The sequence below is a fragment of the Microtus pennsylvanicus genome, chromosome 6 (assembly GCF_037038515.1).
Source record: "Microtus pennsylvanicus isolate mMicPen1 chromosome 6, mMicPen1.hap1, whole genome shotgun sequence".
Classification (NCBI taxonomy): Eukaryota; Metazoa; Chordata; class Mammalia; order Rodentia; family Cricetidae; genus Microtus; species Microtus pennsylvanicus.
The window spans coordinates 13,345,376-13,367,681 of NC_134584.1; the positions used below are offsets into that span (position 1 = coordinate 13,345,376).

The following is a 22,306-nucleotide window of genomic DNA, read 5'->3' on the forward strand; positions in this document are numbered from 1 at the left end:
CAATTCTACTGAAATAGAAATACTTCTGGGTAGATGTGAGCCATTTGAAAAGGAACCTCTGAAAACATATAATTTAAACTCTGCTCTCAGGCATTTGATCCGAGAATTAGGCATAAATAAATTTAAATAAATATCTCTAAATCTGACTAAACTCATCCTTAAGCAGGTGGAATTCTTCCACCTGTGGTTCTCACCAGTTTGGAAAGATTCATGTCACGGAGCACGCGCATTACAATGGTAGACTCTGTATCCGTGGGACTGGCTCGTTTTGCTGCCCCCAGTGTACGCAGAACTGACAAAATGTTACGCAGACCAAAGTCATAGTGGACCTGAAGAAAAGAAAATGCTGGGCTTATTTCCTACTCATGGAAACAATATCAATTTGGCTGAAAAGCACTACATGATAATAAAGTAACGCTGATTTCCTTAAAAAAGACAAATAACAGCATGCCATGTTTTGTTGATACTCATAAGATACCTGTCCTTTCCTAAACAGAAACAGAGGAAAGGTGGATTGGGGTGGAAACAGAGGTGAAATGGGGAGGACGGGATAGAGGAAGGAGGGGAAACTGTGGCCAGGATGTAAAATAAATAAATAAATTTATACATTTTTTAAAAAACAAACAGTAGAATAAATATTCCTTTATTGGTATGATTTTTAAAAAACTGAAGACTATCTGAGAGTCTTTCCCTGTATCATCATTAGCTTAAGTCCTTAGATTAAAACTAAGATGGGTCTTGATGGGAGAAAGGTAGACATTTCCTTAAGACCACGACAACCCTTTCCCTCCTCTTAATCATTCATACATACGAAAATATATTTGTGTCTCCACAGCTAAAATTCAGGACCAGAGATAAACTCAGACACTACATTCTCAAGTTTTTGTTAATAAAAAATGGATATTAAGCATGAGGGAAAGAAGTTATATCCCAGGATCACCTAGAGGAAAAAAATCTCACTAAATTTGGAGCCTTGCCCCAGCTTTGAGCTTAGTATAATAATTATGGAAGTTCTACAATCCAAATGTTAGCAGATATGCGGTGAATAATTAAAATTCCATTACCTAACCACCGTGGAATATAGCTGGCAGTTCTAAAATTTAAAAATGGAGCAAGCAGGCCAGGTGCGTGGGCAAAGGCCTATAATCCCAGCACCTGGAGACTGGCGCAAGAGAATTTCAACTTCAAGGCTAAAGGCAAGTTTCAGGACAAGCTGTGTCATGCAGTGAGACACTGTCTTAAAAACTTAAAAAGTAGGCCTTCTGTATGATGCAACAATCCCACCAGTCTCACAGCGATATTTGAACAACAATGTATAATATTCATATTCGACCATTCACAAAAGACAGAAGTAAGGAGCAGCCCAAACGTCCAGCCGCCCTGCAGCAGATGAATGGAGATGCAAAACCCAGCATTTACACACTGTGGAATACTATTTGGCCACATGAAGAAGGCACTCCATACCACATCCTAGTAAAATGCTGTGGGATAATTTTCTTGTACACTGTAAAAAATTGTCACTTGCATTGATTTAATAAAACGCTGATTGGCCAGTAGCCAGGCAGGAAGTATAGGTAGGGCAACCAGACTAGGAGAATTCCGGGAAGAGGAAAGAGACGCAGTTTCTTGAATAGGGGACTTTCCATGTCGCTGTCTCCGGTCGTTGCCTTTGTTGCTTCTGTACTCTATGAGACGAAACCACAGCTCTGGCCAACACCTTCACTGGTGTCTTAGAACAAACAAAGGACCCCAAAAGATGGCTTCGGTTCTTCAGACGTTATGCAATATTGTCCACTCTTTCTAAGCTTGTTACTAAAATTGCAATCCAGTGAGAGATAATTAATACAGATATAAGTGATTAACTCATGTCTTCTAGCCAATAACTCTCATGAGGGCTTTATCTGCTATCCCAAACATATGGAAAAGTATCAAGAGGTTTACAATAGAAAAGATAATTAGCCAAGCTCGGTTAAATATATGGGTAAGTTTGGGAGTAAGTAGAGTCAATGACTCATAAGTTTCTGAAAACTATGTCATCACCTGTTACACCATGATTCATACACAGGTTATATAAATGGCGAACAGCAACACCATTCATATTATAGCTCCTACATCAGCCTGTAAGGTAACCACGTCACTTCTGTATTAGAAATAGTAACTTGTTCATATGTATTTTTCAACAAAAATCTAGAGAAAATCAATTTTTGTTGTTGGAGGCTTGGGAGATAACTCTGTAGCTCAAGTACTTGCTATGCAACCATGACACCTGGCAACAGCCTGAAAACCTGTGCAAAAATAGGTAGGTATGTAGGAGAGATAGATAGATAGATAGATAGATAGATAGATAGATAGATAGATAGATAGATAGATAGATAGATAGATGATAGATAGATACATAGATAGATGATAGATGACAAATAGATAGATATAGATATAGATGATAGAGATAGATAGATAGATAGATAGATAGATAGATAGATACATACATACATACATACATACATACATACATACACACATACACACATACATACATACATAAAATAAGAAGCCAAGCATGGTAGCACATACTTGGATTCACAGCACAGGGAAATGAGAAACAGAAAGGTCCCTAGTTCTCACTAGCCCTAGCTCAGTCAGCTAGTTCAAGGCGGGTGAAAGACCCTATGTCTAAAGCCAAGGTGTATAGAACCTTAGGAACAGTTCATGAACATGACATTTGGCATCCATGCAAGTGCACAAACAATGCACATGTACCTGCACTTTCTCTCTCTCTCTCTCTCTCTCTCTCTCTCTCTCTCTCTCTCTCTCTCTCACACACACACACACACACACACACACACACACACACACACACACAATCAGCTTTGTCATTTTATATTTAGCATCAAAGGTACCTTGTCAAGAATTCTAGTCTAAGCTGAAAAGCCATTGCTAATTGGTGACTTCTGGGTGTGGGCGAGTAGATTTTTTTACCAGGAATACAGCCTGAGAGGCGACCCATGCTCCAGCAGATAATCCTACACACATACATATACTGGCAACACTAAGTGAATGCAGTTGAATTTTTTGCAAAATACATGAAATTGGAAGAGAAAAGAAGTGAAGGGGATAAAGGACGAATTAGAGGGGACAGACTATGGATTATAATGTGCTTATCAAAGTACGTTATATGCATATATGAAATCCTAAACAATTCTTTTAAACAACCGGAGATATTCTAGTGAACAGAAAGATAAAATGTGGCTAACTACATTTTAAAAAAAAAACCTTCAGAATAACACACCTGCTTCGAGAGCTGCTCTTCACACAGCTGGTAGAGTGTGAAAAATTTCCTGGCTAGGACTACGTTGTCAATGAAGCCACAGCTGGCCAGCTTCACCCTGATGATGATCTGCCGGTCAGGGACCATCATGGCCACGGAGCGGAAGTTTATCTTCAGGTTCTCAGGGAGTTCCTGGCGCCCCGCATAGCCAGGGTTCTACATGGAAGCAAAGCCCAGGGATGAATGACACATTCCTGGGGCAACTAGGACGCCCTGGCGAGCCATGGAAAGATTCATTATGCACACAACACAAATCTGGAATGTCAATTGGGGAGCTCATTTGCATAGCCCACTCTTCTTGTGCTGGACAGACTATGTCATGAGTTATTAATATGAGCTTTGTTTAGCACTAAGGTTTTCAGGCAGGAATGATAATTGCAATCTCCATTTCCATTCCTGAAGCACAGGTGACACCGGGCTGGAAGCACTGGGACAAGAAGACTGAATTACAGTCCTCGAGCGATTCCTTACCATGGTCAGAAAAAGTCCGAATTCTGGGTTCATGGTCACATTATCTCCATCGGTAAAAATGAAAGATTTCTTCCGCTCCTTTTTACATGTGAGAATAATGGAGATTTGCTGGGCTGCTACGGAGAGTACTGGTAGATCGATACGGTTGAATTCATCAAAGCAGCCCCAGGACCCAGACTGTGCCAGCCCTTAGAAAGGAAATTAAACAGAAAATCCAATTAGTATGTCATTTATGAAAACCAAGAACACGGATATTACGCAGCTGCCAAAATGAACCGGAGATCAGTTTATTCAAAACTGAAGTTAGAATATAAACGGTGCATCAAGAGGCCCAAAACAGCCGACAAGTTGGCAGCTCGTCTGTAAACATCCAAGCCATATTACTAAGGACAAGTGCCTAACAAAAGGCAAATTACGGGAGCATTCCATCCACCTAACGCTGCTAAGACTGAGCTTGTCAACCAAACAACTTAGAAAACTGACACCAAAATATATCCAGTTCTTGAAGAAGTAAACAAATCCTTTGCTGGTGTTGTTGCTGCGGACCGAATCAAATCTCCCTCAAGCCAAGCATGTGTTCCCAGTGAATCGCATCACCCACCCTGAGAGATAAATCTTTTACTTTAGGCTGTTTATGTCTTTTATGTGTATGGGTGTTTTACCTGCATGTACATCTGCATACCAGAAGAAGGCATTGGATCCCACTATAGACGGTTATGAGTTGCCATGTGGTTGTTGGCAATTGAATTCAGGACCTCTAGAAGACCAGAACCACCAATGCTCTTGACCGCTGAGCCATCTCTCCAGCCCCAAGAGATAAATCTTAACAAGGAATTGTACCTGACCTGAAATTTCTTAGTCAGTGAAAGGCACAGTACTCACCTTTGAATATCCGCCCCAGGCCTCGGAAATCCATCTGGTCAGAGCAGTTGAAAACCACAACATATTTTCCGAGACACCGGCCCATATCCTTGGTGGTTTCTGTCTTGCCTGTTCCTGCAGGACCAGCAGGGGCTCCTCCCATGCTCATTCCCAGAGCCTGAGCCAAGGTGATGTAGCATCTGCAGGACCACATTATCTTTAGAAACTTGCTACAGCATCCCAAAGGCACTCAGGACATCACAGAGAAATGAACCTGTGCTTCAAAGATGCAGGAAGAGGGTCAATCTCCCTTAGATAATTCTAAAACTACATCCTAAAAAAATTGTCCTCGTGTGTGTTGACATGTGCTGTGGAAAAAGAAGGAGGTAGTCTGTAAAAAGTTAGATTTCTTTACAGATAATTTTCAGACTTTATGATAATGATGTTTATGATAATTATTGGGGATGTAAAAGCATGAAAAAAAAGTATAGAGCATTGCCAACATTTCTTTGGCAACCCCTCCCTAGAGGTCTATCCATATCAAAAGAATAACATTTAGACAGTCTCACTAGTCATGAAGGACATGCATGTCACCGTATATCACCTGGCACCCTACAGGGTGGATGTTACTAAAAAGGTAAAAGCAAGCATTATCAGGGGGTTGCACACATAGTGAAGATATGACTTAGTGAGTAGCTATTGAAGACTATATGACCTTTCTCCCCCCCCCGAAAAGAGAAAAAGAACACTAACATACACCCCAACAATCTCCCACCAGGGTGCATACACAAAAGAAAGATGAATTCACCCTTTATGAAAGTATCTCTCCTGCTGTGTTCACTGTAGGCCAAGCAAAGACCCAGTCGTCAGCCAATGGATGAGCGAAGTTTTCAAAATATGGTCTTATACAATGGGATACTTTTCAGTCATGAAAAGGAAAATTCTACCATTTGCCATATAAGAGTAGACCCAAGGAAATTTTGCTAAGTAAAATAAATCAGATACCAAAAGACAAATACTGCATGATTCCACTAACATGCTAGGAAGAAGGAGGGCAGAACACATAGAGAATAATTTTATAATGACCAGAGGCAGAAATGGAGACAGGACATAAGCTGTATGGCAGTTAATTCAACATGTCTACTTTGTAAGGCCAGTAAATATAGATAGCTGATTGCAAAGGGAGTATTGTTAATAAAATTGTATCGCCCTAGGAGTATTCACCAAAATTTGCAGACTTGTGCTGTTCTTCTCTCCAAAATAAGTAACTGAGAATCTCTAGCTATGCAAACACGCATCGCTGTAACTACTAACTATCTTTGTCTGCTATCATGTTGTGTTGTAAACTTCAGATACACACAAAAAAATGAATAATCTGGTCATAATAACATAAGCTGTACTCCCAACTATAGAAGGATCATGAACCCAAGACCAGCCTGGGCTTCATAGTTGACTCAAAGTTAGCTTAAGCTGTGTATGAGATCCTGGCTCCCAAATATATCAAAATCTTGGGATGTAGCTAAGTGGAAGAATGGCAGTCTAACATGCCCAAGGCTTTGGATTCAATTCCCATCCTGAGAAAATAAGAAAAATAAATACATTCTATTTGTCAGATTGGGAATCATTTAAATATATTCATTGTCTTTTTAATGGTTCCACATCCTTGATTTATTTCATTTAACATATTATAAATATGAGTGCATGCATGTGTAAGTTTATGTGCACCATGCGTGAGCAGGAACCCCCAGAAACCAGAAGAAGGTGTTGGACCCACCAGCACTGGACCTCCTGACAGTTGTTTTGATCGGGGTGCTAAAAAGTGAACCCAGATCCTCTGCAAGAGGAGCAAGTGCTCTTAACCCCTGAGTCATCTTCCCAGCCCCACCTGACCTTGGTTTTAAACAACACACGGCTGAGTAATACTATTCCAGGTCTGTGCAAGCATCTGCAATCCCTTCCACATCTTTCCATATGAGTTAACACGTGGAAGATTTGGTAAGCTTTACTAGGAAACCTGTAAAGGAAATTTTTACCCTAAAAATATGCTGATAGATTACTTGATTCTCAGCACCACCTGGTGTTGCTAAAGAAAACAGTCCATAAGGCAGTGCAGCCTTGTTTCCTGGGGCTGAATATAAGGTGTCCTAGGGACCTGAGAAAGAACTCAGCTTACACAAGGCAGTGAATGCCAAGTACACAGATTGGGTCTCCTAGGTTCTCCACCAAAAATAAGTTCCTGCAAACCAGATGAGCAACCAGCCTGGCCAAGGAGGGAGAGGTCTGGTGTGAAAGCAAATGGACACTTGTACCTGTGCCTCTATTCCCTCTAGCCAAAGACCTAGTTCCCCGCTTGCATTTCACCATCTCTTTCTGAGCAGTCTTTAACAACCAGCACCTGCACCATGGTCTCCTTGTTATCTCATTAAAACCCCAGAGCAACCTGTGAGAAGCCCCTGATCCTTCACAAATGAGGGAAGATACGCACACAACGGAGTGACTTTGCTCAGTTTCTCAAAGGAGTTGATACTTAGTCTAAGCCAAACCCTTTTAGACTCAAGGTGATTCCAGCCTTCAAGACAAAGAACCAACTTGGGCCCCTCGCTGCTGCCCTGCAGAACTCTTCACACCTGTGAACATCAGGCATCTCTTGTCACCATTGCAATTACGCATCCATCGCATTATAGAAGCTTCTTAGCACGTGTGAAGAGAAGCCTTTTCCACACCTACTGATTCCAAAATACTCAAAAGCTTCTGAAGGAGCATACAGGGCAAATGCACCAGCAAGAAATTTCCTTTGTTGATAATGAAGTTAGTTACAGACTATGAACCAAGACGCACAGATGTGTTTAAGGGGCACAGACAGATAGGAAAGGTTGCTCAACAATGCATATTGTGTGGGGACACACACATGGAAACAGCTCACCTGAACTAATGGGAGCTCACCAACTCTGGTCAGACAGGAAAGGAACCAGCCTAGGACCAAACTAGGTGCTCAGAATGAGGGTGACAGTTGTACGGCTGGAGCAGACTGCAGGGTCACTGGCAGTAAAACCAGGATTTATCCCTACTGCTTGTACTGGCTTTTTTGGAACCCATTCTCTTTGGAGGGATAACTTGCTCATTCTAGATACAATGGGGAGGGCCTTGGTCCTTCCTCAAGGCAGTGTGCCTTACCCTTTCTGCCCCTGATTTCATCTGGCCTCTGCCTGGGCGACAGCATTAGTGAGGACCTTCCAGCCTCCTCTGCTTGTGCTCAGAACTGGAAGGAGAATGGTCATTGAAATCATCAGGAGTTTGGGGGGAAGGGATTGTGTTTTTATCATGTGATGGTGGCCATCTGACCATCTGAAATGTCAGCAAGTCTTTCCATGTGACCGGAAGCTCCTGAGCTCCGGGAGCTGCCATGGCTGTCAGATTTCACAGGTCAGACAGCACAAGCTGACGGTACATGCCAGGGCCTCCAAAACTGTACCTTTATAAGACATTTGTTTTCGTGAGGAGCTTTCTTGCTGTAAAGAGAAATACAGAAAACCTTGTGCTCTGAACCAGGGCTGAGATCTTGCAGTTCTCACATTAGACAGGTACAGTGATTCCTATTCCCCACAATATTCTTACTCAGATTTCCCCCTTTGACTATTATTTTAAATTATTCTTTTCCTTGAACATGCAAGCTCCCTGAGTCAGGCTTCTTATTAAAATGTCTTTGTCACATAGCTGCTAAATAAACATTTCCTGGAGAAACAGAAGAAATGCTCATTGACGAATTAGCTTTTATATGATGAAATTAAAAAGAAGAAGAGAAAGTAGGGAGGGAAAGCTTTTCTAAAATTTTTAAATTATTAGTTAATTTCTACTCTTACGCACATACTGGGTATTTATTTGTCAAAGCCCCAAATTTCACATAGATATGTCAGATCAGTCTTTTTTGTTACTTGATTATTTTGCCTTTAAAAACCAGAGAACCTCAAAAGCAAAGCAAGCATTTGCAATGTTAAGTGCAGACAGTTCAGAACTCCATTTCAGACATTTACTCCAGGCTTCCCCTGTCTGCGTTTCTTCAGCTTGAATGTGTGAGGACCGAGGGATCATTTTCAGCTGCTGGTTGAAGAAGGCATTCTCTACCAATCATTGCGTTTCAAATGCAAAAGCCCTGAATCAAGACTGTGCTCTGTCTGCTAAGGAAATCAAAAAAAAAAAAAAAAAAAAAAAAAAAAAGCATGTAGACGAAAGTGAATAGGAAGAAAAGATAGGAGCGCCCAGGGCAGCTTGTGCCGGGCTTCCTAAGCTGATGTGATAATAGCCTCGGTTTTCTGTGCCATGGGGCCAAAGTAAAGAGCTAAAGGGAGACACAATCTCACTTACGTTCTGTTTCTGTACTGGGAACAGACAGACAACAGGGCACGTGAAGGAAACCAACTATGCCAATCATAATGGTGGGGGATTGTGGTGAATGCCAAACAGTTACAGCAAAGGCTTACAGGGCTGTCGCATTCCAGACATTGATGATAGACTGCACAGTGGAGTAAGAGGGTAGACTTCAAGGGTGCGCCAAGGAGTTCCTGCCTGGTGAAGTAAAGGCAGCAGATTCCATAGCTAGGAGATCGATGCCACCACAGTGATAAAAAGGAAGCGTGAAGAAGATAAGAGACAATCAAGCATGCTGCCATTAAATAGTCTGTGCACATATAGATGGGCATGTCATGTCAGCTAGTAGATGGATATATGTGCCGGGAGCTCAGAGAAGGTGCTCTGGCTGTATTCAGTTTGGGGGCAACATCTAGATGTTATTAAGAGTCACGTGAGATCTGTGCAGTGCACCAGAGACAAGAACCCTGATGTGCAATGGAGCAGCAAGCAGTTAGAGGAGCCACATGAAAAAAGCTAAATCAAAAAGGAGGCAGCCCAATGATGTCATAACTGACCACTAGTCAAGGAAGGGGAGGCCAGAACTGACATTGGATGTGACAGCCTGAGGCGTGAGTGACTTTCACAGGCACTCTTGAAGGGAATGAGGGCATGTAATAGAATAATGTGGCCCCCAAAATGCTCATGTGCTAATCCCTGGACACTGAGAGCATATCACCTTCTGTAGCAAAAGGAACTTTGTAGATATTATCAATGTGATGACCTTGGGGTAGACAGATTATCCTGGGTTACAAAGTGGGTTCAGTCCATTCTGGGCAAACAGGAGACAGAAAAGCATGTCAAAGACACAAGAGGGATGAAGGGGAGGTGCAAAGACAAACGGCTTGAATTCAGCATACTGTTTGTGCTTATCAAGGTGAAGGAAGAGATCACAAGTCAAGGAACAGGGCAGCTCTCTCTGGCGCTGGGATGGTCTGCTCTCACTCAGTGAGAAGGGAGGCTCTAGGTCCTACAACCAACAGGCTCTCTGCTAAAGGCCTGAAAAGATGGGAAATTGCGCCCCCTTGTGTCCCTAGGAAGAAAAGCATCCCTTTTTTGATTTACGAAGGTAAAATTAATAGGTTTGTGTGGCTTAAGCTTCTGACCTTGTGATGATGGTTATGGTGACAGTATAAAATTGACACTGTAAGTCTAAAGAGAGTAAATTCAAATGAGCAAGATAGAAATAAATTGCGCCTTTGAGGGGGGTGGTAGAGAGCACAGAAATGGAAAGGGAAATGGAGGGTGGCAGGAGGGTTTTCCAGGCAGAAGCCACTACAGTATGCTATATGCTGCTGACAACGACCCATCAAACGGTGGACACTGACGATGACCTCAGAGAGGCTCTCCTGGAGGCTGAAAATCATCTGGCTGTCTCCTTTTCACTTCTGATTCATCCCGAGCCCCTGAGGATGGTGACATCACTCTCGGTTCTTCGTGGGGAAAGCCCTCAAAAACAGCTAAAGGTGTTGGTGATGGGTGGCCTGGGCGTTTCTTAATCCACTCGAGCTGACAATTGCAATTAGCGAGTGTGAGTGGCGGGTGATGGCAACGGGAAACCAAATGACAACTCCCGTGTGCCCGCCTGTACCCAATCAGTCTTCCTGTTTTCAGCTGGGCGTTACTCCATTTTTCTCTGCTTTTTAAAAACACCTTAATTGTTTCTCCAAAGAACAACAGGTGTTGAAGTTAATAACATAACCTCCGATGCCAACCGCGTTTGCACCTAGTGGCTCACCGTAATTAATTCCTTTCTTGTCCATTCAAGGTTTTCCCCTGAAAGACGGAAGGCAAAAGAAGCCGGGTCTGTTTCAAACACAAACCCGAATCCTCCATGTGAAGACACAGGGAAAGCTAGAAATACTAACCTTCAAAGGCCTTGCTATAAAAAGAGCTGTTGGCAAAAAGTCCCCCGAGCTGCCCGAGGGACTAGAACGCCGGGAGGAGGAGAAAGGGACTACGGAATCACAGAATCCTCCCATCACCTGTCTGTGAGCGGAGTTATGACAAGCCTGTCAGTGCAGCCTAAAAATTCATTCTGGTACATGAAAGCCACGTCTGTGATGTGGATCATCATCTTGTCAGAGTCTTCCTTAAAATAAAACCGGCACTGCTTCAGCCACTCAAAGTCCGTAGGGCTCTTGACGTGCATGTGGCACTGAAAGGCAAAAGGTGTGCGTTAGACCTGAGGTGAAGCTCTGGCCAGGCAGACACACGAGCATTGGCGCAGACCGTAGAGGCGAAAGAAGAGACACCATAGGCCAGAGACATCGGGTCTCTCACCACCTGACCCAATCAGTTCCTGGTCAACACAAAAGCGACCTGAGATGCTATGGGAAAGGGAGGAGCCAAGACCACCCCAGCTAGGTCGCTCACATTGAAATGACGCTCCAGTTCAGTAAGAAGAGAGTCACTTCTATAACTGCAATCTTTGGGCTTGGTACCACATATCTAAACCATGAGATTCACTCTAACAGAGCACAAAGACAAAGCTACAATGTCATCACAGAAAGGGAGCCTTTTGAGAATAAGATGAAATCTTTTAAAGCTTTATTTAAACTGGCTTTTTCCTATGGCTTTCAACAGGTTAAAAATCGTAACATTTAAACGGCAGCTTAACACCTGGCGATGACTTTGTTTGAAATTTTGACCAAAATTTTAAGATACTTTAATCATTTCTTTTTGACAAATAAGAAATCTAAAATTACCCTGTGCCCCTTATTTCTCTGAGAAGCAAACAGTGTGCTTAGCTATTAGGCCAGAAGATTAACACAAAATAGCTCAAAAAAAAAAAAGCAGTCTTTTGGTTCCAACACATCAGGACCAATCTTTCATAATCTTTTTTTTACATAATGGGTCTAAACACAATCCAGAAAATTAATATGAGTGTAAGAGCTTCTTATCCCTTACCTAATATTACATTCTATAGAAGAGGACAGCTCTAATTTCTTTTCACTTTTCACATAACTATAATTGTGTGCCTCCCCTTATCCATCCCTTTATCTTTTGAAAGGCAAACGCTGTGTGATATCCGCTGCCCTGAGAAGGGCCACTTTGCAATCAACAGCACAAAGGGCGGTAAAACTTGTGAAGGACGTGATTTGTCAAATCCCCACACACAAAGACGCCTTAAACAGCTCCTACTACCAGCACGCCTATAATTTCTGCCCCCCAAGAAAGCAGTAATCTTGGATCAACAAGTACAAGGGAAACAAGAAAGAGAAAAGTTTCTCGGGACATGGCATGACATTTTAGCATCTGAAATAAACACAGAGACTCAAAGTAATGCCTTGTCACCCCAATGGTGTAGTATAGATCTTCAGAATATGACTGAAATTTCAGCTTAGGGCTGAAAAGTGAGTCTGACGTGTACACTCTGACAGCCGTATGCCTATGCCTGAATCTGGATTTTTCACAAAATCGATCTTATCCATCCAGTGTGTGGACACAGACAGCATCTTGAGTTTGCTTTTCCATTTATGATAGAACATTTATCAAGTATGTACCAGGTCATCGAAGATGTCCCTTTGGTGCACATGGATGGTAATCAGAGTCTCGTATTTAACTCGTTCTATGGAGCTCAGGTCCTTTGTGGTCATGTCGATCAGCGTGTTCAGTAACTCCAGAAACGACTGGTTTGTCTTCTGCATGATTCTCTTATCAAACCTGGCATTTTGAAGGGCTTCTTCTGAGTCCCGGGTCCATATCATTTGAATCCCTAATAATCCAACCTTACAGAGGTTTTAAACAAAAGAGGCTAAGACTTTTGAGCTTATATATGTACGTTTACAGTTTGCATAGGCTTTCCAATTTACACAGAAATCACTATAATAAATCACTCTAATTATTATACAAATGGATTGCCCTGATTGTATCAACTTCTTTGATTTATTTCAAAGTCCATGGACTCAATTGATGTCATTCATCTAACGCCTGAGTGTGAGAGCCCTCTGACGTGTCTACATCTCTCCTGGGATCTTAAATCACACAGGGTTAGCTCACACCGCGCTCTAAATAGATTTTTAGGTCACACGCAGATAAGAAATTAAATTAACTTGACACTACTCGAAGAGGGACTATGTTGGTACATAGTAGATACCCATAAAATATTTATTGACCATAAGGACTAAGAAAAATTATTTTCTGTATTTTAATACTAAAGAATATTTTTTCTAATTAAGATGTGCTGAATACACTTTTATGATCTATGGTATGGTCTAGGATCATTGTTTCATATGGATATTTGGTAAGAGAAAAACTGTTTTAAGTTAAAGAAAATACATCAAATATCTCTGTAACCTCTAATCATATTTAAGATTATAATTGTATATGGTCAAATAAGCAATAGTTGAAATCTTTAAGCTCATCCATATTTGGTAAGTCTTTATGAAAATCTTAATATTCAGCCAGAATAAAATTACACCATTTATGAGGCTTATAATAGGCAATATCTAAGATTTAAAATAACTGTTTGATCAAAAAAATAATTTCCAGTTTCAATACACTAACCTGGGCAGGGAAGGAAGAAAGAAATTCAATCAATTGGAAACCCGTTTCTTGAATATTTGCAGCTGCCTGGCGAATCACAAGATGTAATGAGGACTGGGATTCCTCCAGCAGGGAGTTAAGCCAGACTTCTACATTGCCTTCTGCCATCACAGGTTTGTCCAATTCAATTGTCTCACCCTCCCGAGAGGAAATTGACAGGATTCGATCATAGACCTATGTTAGAAGATGAAAACGAAAGCCATATTCATATAAAAATAGGAAATACCTTCCCTCTGTGTCCTCTCCTCAATGTTACCCTTTCCATAAAAAGTTAAGGCATAAAATCGTAAAGAAAATAGCAAAACGGGACACAAAGTCAAACACAAAATGTTGAAACAACCACAAAGAGCTAACTTTAAAACTTTAAAATCCAGGTTAATTCTAGCTCATCAGTACCCTAAAGGACTGGGGTTATTTCTAAAAGAAATACTTCATGCAAACGTGCTGCCTGAAGAAAAGAGAAACGAAAAGCTCTACAACCCTCCAAACAAACTGAGGCCCACAGAGAGGCTGTAATTCCACACCATGTGGCTGTTGGGTTGATGTTAGGAATGGCCTGATCAATATGATTATGATAACAAAGCCATTATAAAGCCATTCCGGTTCTGTACCAAGTATGGTGTTCCTGCAGGAGTGGACTCTCATGGGTCTTCTGATCAAACCCAACCTCTATTCGGCTCATCTCACTTCATCTGAGCAGCTCAGCATCATGAGAAGAGCGTGCTGTCCAGAGTTCAGAACAGACCCCGACACACCTTTCTGTGGAGGGCAGCACTAAGGCTAAATTTCTTGTCTGCATTGGTCATTGAAAGGATGAACCTCCTCTGCATCTCTACCTCCCTCCCTCTGTGCATGGCAAACAAAATGAAATAAAGGAAATGCAAAGGCTGCTTTTGTTTCTGCTCTTTGGTTTAACAAAAAAATAAACCAACAAAACACAATTTGGGGGGGGGGGCTGAAATTTAGTGCTGGATTAAATGCTCTTCGGGTGTCTACAGATGTGATCTTCCAAAGAGGCTGGTGCATCTTAAACTTCGGTCTCCTCTTTTGCATGTGGTATTTAAAATTTAAAGAATTTAGAACCCACAAAATCAGGACCTGATTCTGGATGTACCATCCTCATGGTGGGAACAAGAGAAAACAAAGGCAGCGTGACCTGCAGAGGTGACTGCTGAATGGAGCCTACAGCTGGGTCACATTTAATCTACAAACTTACCTTCATAAATGACATTAATACAAATTGATAAGGCAGGCTGCCTATTGTTGCAGATGTCTGTGATCCCAGCACTTGGAAGCCCAGGGCAAGAGAACCATATGCTGGAAACCAGCCAGGGATGCAGAATGAGTTCTGGGCTGGCTTTTGCTACACAACAAGTCCATATTTCAAAAAAGCAGCAAATACTAACAGCAGACTAGAATAAAAGTAAAATGTAAGCCAGGTGTAGGTGGGGCACACCTTTAATCCCAGCACTCAGGAGGCAGAGGCAGGCAGATCTCTGTGAGTTGGAGGCCAGCCTGGTCTACAGAGTGAGTTCCAGGACAGGCTCCAAAGCTATGAGAAATCCTGTCTCAAAAATAAATAAATAAATAAAATAGAGACAGAGAAGTAAACAGATGTCGTCTACAGAGTGCAGTTAGGGCTGTGGCAGATCGATTCCTAGTAGACAACAAAAAGGCAGCCATTATGGTCAGGCACCTTACTGTGGGCCACAGTGACACTAGCTGTGGGGTTCTCAGGGAGAACGTATCATCACTCACACAGAATTCTTTCTTATTCCTAAATTTCTCTCTCTCTTCCATCGGAGTGTGAGTTCCCTGAGGCTGGCTGACATATTCCCATTCTTAAGGAAAACATCTGGCCCTTGCTAGCTACTCAATGGATTAAACTGGCTGATAGGGTGAACAAATGAACATTACTGTGTTGATATGGGGCGCTGGAGGACTGAGCACAGTGTCAAAGAAGAAAGGTCCTTTCCTAGGATAGACAGAAAGATAAACAGTGCCTTCTGGAAGCCGTGCAAATGAACTCTTCACCGGGCTGGTGAGTTATCCAACTCCATGATGCCATAAACACAGCAGGAGTAAAAGATAAAACAAAATAGTTTGAAGGGCACCAAAAACTTCTAAAGTGTGACAAAATTAACCAAATCTATGCAGCAATTCTATGCAATCAAATTATATATAACTAATTGATTTCCTTAACTCATTGTATTTCTGAATACTTAATACATTAAATGATTATAAAATACATTTTTTATTAAGTTTGTGTTTTACTTTGTGTTTTCTTTTAACTTGCTTGTGTGTTTTGAAATGAAGACTGGCATTATAGTCCAGGTTAGCTTTAAACTCCCTGTGTCATCCAGGCTGGCCTCAAATTTGCAATCCACCTGCCTCAGCTTCTTTGTGTTGTACCTACATTCTTGATCATATTTAATCTGCATTTTGGATACTAATAAACCATAGAAGTCTGAATGTAAATTTGGACACTGGAGTTTGCCTTTAATTACTGGCCAAGAGCTAATGGCAAGGAAGTAAATCTTTTGTAAACGCGGTATTAAAGAACTACTCGATAAAGACAGTGGACACTCTGAGATGCAGAAATAACAGGCAGTGATAAAGACTGAGCAGACCTTCTCATGGAACTTGACAGTTTTAATGTTGTCAAATACATTCAGCAAATGGGCCTGGATAGTGTGGGAGTCCGATGCCTGGCCCAGGATCTCCAGTAGAGCAGGGTCCGACACGAAGAAGAATCGCGGAAAGCACAGCCTCTTCTTCTCCAGGTATCTGAAAGAGGAAAATGCTATGCAAATGAACTGACCTTTATGAAAATGACATCCGCTGGGTGTGAGAAGGCTGTAAGATCATGCAACCATCTGCTTTTCCCACCTTCGTGTTTTGATGTTGTTTTATTGTAATATTTGTCAAATAGTATTTTATATTCTCAAAGAGAAGGGTAGGCTGCTGTTTTTTTCCCCAGAGTAAGTGGTAGAATTTCTTTATTCTTTCATAAATGTTAAGCTCCTATTTTACTTAAGCTAATGTATCATTTATTTCCTTTATAGACAGCAATATAGAAATACAGTTTAGGGACTCATTTTGGGATTTTGCTTTGCTTCTCAGCACTGTAAAAAGGTTTCATTCACATCATTAGAAGACAATCTTAGGAGAAAAGTAAATACACCCTTCCTCAGAACAGACTCAAACCCCAGGTCAGTATGTTCCATAACAGGCCATCTGCCTCCCAGAGGTACATGAATTCTGTTAAAATGCCCTATCATTTGGCAGCACTTCAGAGAGCCAATCCTCTGGGTTCGTGTCGGGATTTAAATTTCTCCTGAGCTATACATGCAAACGAAATGACCTGAGTTCTGCATCTTGATTGGCTGGCAACAGAAGCATCTGTCCCACTGAGCATGGCTTGAGCATATTTGAGACTTCAAAATCTACCTCCACAGTGACATACTTTCTACTCCAACAAGGCCATACCTACTAAGAGTGTCACTGCCTATTACCAAGCATTCAAACACATGAGTCTATGGAGATCATTCCTATTCAAATGACTACTTTTCACTTCCTGGCCCCCACAGGCTTGTAGCCATAGCATTAAGTCCAACTTTAAAAATTCCCATAGTCTATCAGAGTCTTAATAATGTTTAAAAGTCCAAAGTTCAAAATCTTTTCTGAAATTCATACCATCTCTTAACTGCAATCCCCAATAAAATAAAAAAAATTTAAAAATGATTACATTCTTCTAACATACAATGGCACAGGATATAGATTACCATTTCAAAATGGAGGAAAGGAAGGATGGTGAGGAAATATTGCACCAAAGCAAAGCCAAAAGTCAACTGGGCAAACTCCAAACTCTGCATCTCCGTGTTTGATTTCAAAGCACTCTTCAGATCTCCAATTTCTTTCAGCTTTGTTGACTGCAACACACTTTTTTCTCCTGAGCTGATTCCACAACCTGTTAGCAACTCTATTCAGCAGGTATTCCGGGGCTCTGGCCTCTCCAACATTTTGGGGTCTCCAAGGCAATTCAGGCTTCATGTTCACAGCTTCACACAATGGCCTCTCTGGGCCTCCATTCAAGGACACCTCCAACACTTGCCTATATCAGCAGCTTTCTTGGTCACAGAGGGAGATTCTGTAAGCCATTTCTTCTATCCGTGACTCTAAAATAATAACCACGTGGCCAAAACTGCCAAGTTCTTCTGCTTGCTGGGGCTGGAAGAATTGCTTTCTATTTTCCATGGTTTTCTTCACTGCCTAAACTTGGCTTTTCTAGAACTTGCTCTATAGACCAACCTTGCCTTGAACTCAGAGACCCTCCAGTATCTGCCTCTGGAATAGTAGGACTAAAGGCAAGTACCACTACACCCAGCTCTGAGATTTACTTTAATCTCTTTTTACAAATTTCAAGTTTAGGCAGGTAGGATCTTGCCCCAAGGTCACCGCTCCCTTTATTCCATTTCTAAATCTGTTTATCTCTTTGAACACATAACTAGCTCCATTCTACTTGTGATGACCCCTTTCTCCTCAAATTGTACATCTCGTATTTTTTCTTGTTCATCTTGTTCCTTTCCATTATATATCTTCATAAGAATGAATGCTGATAACACATGACAGAGTCAAAATTAGGCTGCTTTGGGACTTCCTCTGCCAACAGAATTAACCCAAAGCTCTTCAGTTTAACCTCAGGTGGAGTTATTAGACAAGAGCAAAAGGAAGCCACATCCTTTGCCAAAACATCACAAGAACAGACTCTAGACCACATACAAATGTTCTCGTCCTCTGAAACCCACACTTTAAATTATCCTCAGCACCGCTGCCTTCCATATTCCTAATAGGATGACCCATTAAGCCCCACCTAAAGAGTTCACCTGCTCTTCTAATCCACAGTCCCAACATCCATATTCCTCCAAACAAAAATATGATCATGCCTATCACAGCAATAACCCAGTCTCTGGTACCAACTTCTATCTTAGTTAGGGTTTTATTGTGATGAAGATACACATGTCCACAGCAGCTCTTATAAAGGAAAACATCCAATTGAGGCAGGTTTATACTTTCAGTGGTTTAGTTCATGGAGGGACAAGGCAGCGCGCAGGCAGGCTTGGTGCTGGAGAAGGAGCTGAGAGTTCTGCAGGCAACAGAAGCACCTATACCACTGGGCATGGCTTGAGCATATGTGAGACCTCAAAGCCCACCTCCACAGTGACACGTTTCTTGCAATAAGGCTATACTTATTCCACAAAGCCACACATCCTGATAGTCCCATTATTTTCTGTGGTCAAACATTCAAACACTGAGCATATACAGGCCATACCTATTCAAACCACCACAGTTTGTATACTTGTGAATTTTGTTTGTTTAGGAGAGTTGTTTTTATTTCTGTGTTTGTTGTTGGTCTGTGGGGGGTGTGTGTGTGTGAGTGCATTTGGGTTTTTTGTTTGTTCAGGTTAGTTTTTTTGTTTTCTTGTTTTGATTATTTTTTTGATATAAAGTCTCACTATGTACTCTAACCTGTCCTCAACCTCCTGGGTGTTTGAACATCAGGTAGTGTCATCATGTCTGGCTTTAGATTATCTTATTTTAAATCCACTAAGAGAAAAGCAAAGGGAAAATGTTATGAGTCTTTGAATTTCCAAAGCCTACATATGTGTCTGTTTGTCCATATGCACTGGTAGATACTATTGCATACACTCATATCTCTATAGTCCTGAATGCTTATCTATATACACTATTTCATAATTAATAAATGATAGAATATTTCAGTTCTGTATCTATAGATATAGAAGAAGAATATCATAAGGGGGTACAATGACTTTCAAAATGGGGACTATAGCAGAATGTTTACAAGATCTTACCGTCTTAAGGAAATCTCTTGAGTCCTGAATCTAACAACAGGATGGGCATGGAGCATAAGGCTCCAAATGAAGACCTTCACTCATGCAATAGTTTTTATATGAAGCTAGTTTTAGCCAAACAGCACAAATATGGCTCTTATTACCTACTCTTTCACCTCCAAGGTCCAGAGAGCTTTCCAAGAGTGACTATACTCACCCTGTGAGGGACTTCTGGCAGATTTCCAGCTGGTCCAGCAAGTGTGGCAGCAGCTGCCCCATGGTCTCATCTCCGACACAGCACTGAACCACATTAGGTATCTCATGTGCCCGTGTCATAATCTTCACCCAAGACTTATCTATATTGGAAAAGCGCTTGGCTTCCTGTGGAAGTGACAGAGTGGACAAGTCTAAGGTCTGTCTCAGTGACAAAGCATCTCACAGGCCTCTGCCTGAGGCCATCATTCCAACCAGGATATGTATCCACACTGCACATGGCTGATGCCCTTACGTTCTATTTAAAGCCTTCTTGTGTCTTTATTGTTATAGTGTCCTCTTTATTGAATAAAAATATGTACCTCAACCCACCCTGACATTTCTGCTATGTTAAGTAAAACGGGAACTGTACTCGAAAGTAGCTGTCTATACAAGATGACTTGTGAGGAAAGACAACACCTAATTGTTCTCTTTGGTTATCCCTAAGTAGAGTGAAGTTGATATTTTCCAAAGGTATAAAGAAGATTGGATTGCTTATATGTTAAGAAAGGAAATACTAAACATTTAAAAATAACAACACAGATGCAGAAAGTCGTAGCTAATCAGAATGTGAAGAAGAAGTGTCAGTGGAGAGCTTGTCCACAAAAGGAAATCTGTGTCATGCTCCTTTCCCACAGGACTCAGGGAGTATTTCATAATAACTTTAAAGAGCCAGGGGTTGAGGAGACTAGAATGAAATCATGTCTTCTGGACATGACAGGACCACTGCACTTACTAACTCACATCAGCTATGGGGCCTACGAAAGACCTGCACAAAATCAAGACAGTCGACATTATAGCAATGGTAGGGGAGGGGCTCCATGAGCCTCCCCCTGTGAGGAGCTATGAGCAAGGTGATGGCTTCTGGAGGAGGAAGGGTCAGTTTGCTTTAAAAGCATGGGCCCTGTCCACCGTACACCACTGGATGACCCCACACCTAGGAGTGTATGGGTAAAAATTGGACTTTGTGGGGTATTTGGAAAAAGAAAAAAGAATGGAACAAGAAGTTGTAGGCAGAGAGGGGCAGTAGATCTTTGAGGAGTTAGGGGAGGAGTGAGGAAGGTGAATACGATCAAAATACATTGTATAAAATTCTCAAAGACTTAAAACCAGGCAGTGATGGTGTATTTCTTTAGTCCCAGCTTTTGGGAGGCAGAGGTAGGTTGATCTCTGTGAGTTCAAGGCCACTTTGATCTACACAGTAAGTTCCAGGACATCCAGGGATATACAAAGAAACCCTGTCTCAACCCCCCCCCCAAAAAAAATAATTCTCAAAAAATTAATAATTTTAAATTAACACAAAATTCTAATATAATATTGTAAAAACAGCCATTTTTCAGGAGAAATTGGAAATGGATAGGCTATCTTGGGGTTGTTGGCATAATTATTCCTCCTTTTCTTTTTTAAAAGTTGCTATATGCCACTAATGATCATAGACTCCCAAATAAGAGAGCAAGAAATGTCACTTTAATCCTTACTGTATGTGAATGTTTCTACTGATACATGAAGAAGAAAAACCAAAAATGCATAAAAGAACAATTAAATTTTTAGTATGTGAATGAACTTCCTGCTGACCAAAATAAAAATGTTCTACCTGACAAATGGCTTACAGCTTTTCCTACCACAGTTCACTTAAATAACCAAGCAGAAAGTTACAGTGGACACAGTCATGTGCCAGCAATCCAAATATGATGTTAAATGTCCTCACCTTTCAAGTAACTCAAGACACTTAAATAAGGGCTTTTAAAATCTAGTTTAAAATGTCTTTAAAAAATTCTCAAAATGCTTCCAATATGTGCATGGTAAGGTAATTATAACTTGATAAAAAAAAATATACCCAACATCTCAGAGAGACAGCTTTTTCTTGCAGATTCCAACCCTTAATTTACAGCATGTATATAATTAGGTGTATTCCGTAGTATGTATTATTTTAAAATGTCAGTGGTAAAAGAACAAATTATCCTACCATTGTCAAGATAACTATGCCATAAATTTACACTGTTCCGAACTCCCCCTTCAAATTATCTGAAGACCATAGCAATGACACAGAAATTTATTCTCTGGGTTTTTTAATCCTCCGTTTCCTATCAGACATTATAGTTTTATGACATTTTTATTCTCTAATTATCATTCTGTCTTTCCCACAATTCCTCACTTCCTTTGAAAAATAGTAACATCAGAAAGGAAAGCTAAGTTACCCAAAATCAAAGATTTGGTGGAGGCTACAATATTACTACTTTCTTTAAAGAGTTACCAGTTCTTAGATGTTTCTCAAATTGGATAACTTGATGGAATCATAAAAAAAAAGTCCAAAACCTTGGGCAACTGCTTGGCAATGTCTCCTCCCACGAAGACAGCCTCTAGATAAACCCACAAGTTTTGAACCGTCATCCAGTTCTCAATGATGTCTGTTGAGTTAGAAAGGCATTGAATCCATTTTTGAATCTGAGCTTTGAATGGCATGTTGTACCTACAATAAGAAACACATTTTATGGTGTTAAAAACAATCAGTTTTCAACTTGTATTTTTTTTAACTTTTTTTTGTGCCACCATCATAGCACAGTAAACCGGACGCTACTGAATATTTCTAGTT

The 22,306-nt window shown here is 41.0% G+C and overlaps 1 protein-coding gene across 1 annotated transcript in view; it reads right to left on the reverse strand.

The window, feature by feature from the left end:
- Dnah5 (dynein axonemal heavy chain 5) overlaps positions 1-22,306 on the reverse strand; it is a 245,756-nt gene that overhangs the window by 117,503 nt on the left and 105,947 nt on the right. The window contains exons 30-39 of the mRNA XM_075975800.1: positions 22,030-22,183; positions 19,679-19,842; positions 16,240-16,396; positions 13,571-13,783; positions 12,568-12,792; positions 11,047-11,219; positions 4,679-4,857; positions 3,797-3,984; positions 3,287-3,481; positions 195-329 (exon numbers count right to left, since the gene is read on the reverse strand). Coding sequence (XP_075831915.1) covers positions 195-329; positions 3,287-3,481; positions 3,797-3,984; positions 4,679-4,857; positions 11,047-11,219; positions 12,568-12,792; positions 13,571-13,783; positions 16,240-16,396; positions 19,679-19,842; positions 22,030-22,183 — 1,783 coding nt within the window. The remainder of the gene's footprint in view (positions 1-194; positions 330-3,286; positions 3,482-3,796; positions 3,985-4,678; positions 4,858-11,046; positions 11,220-12,567; positions 12,793-13,570; positions 13,784-16,239; positions 16,397-19,678; positions 19,843-22,029; positions 22,184-22,306) is intronic.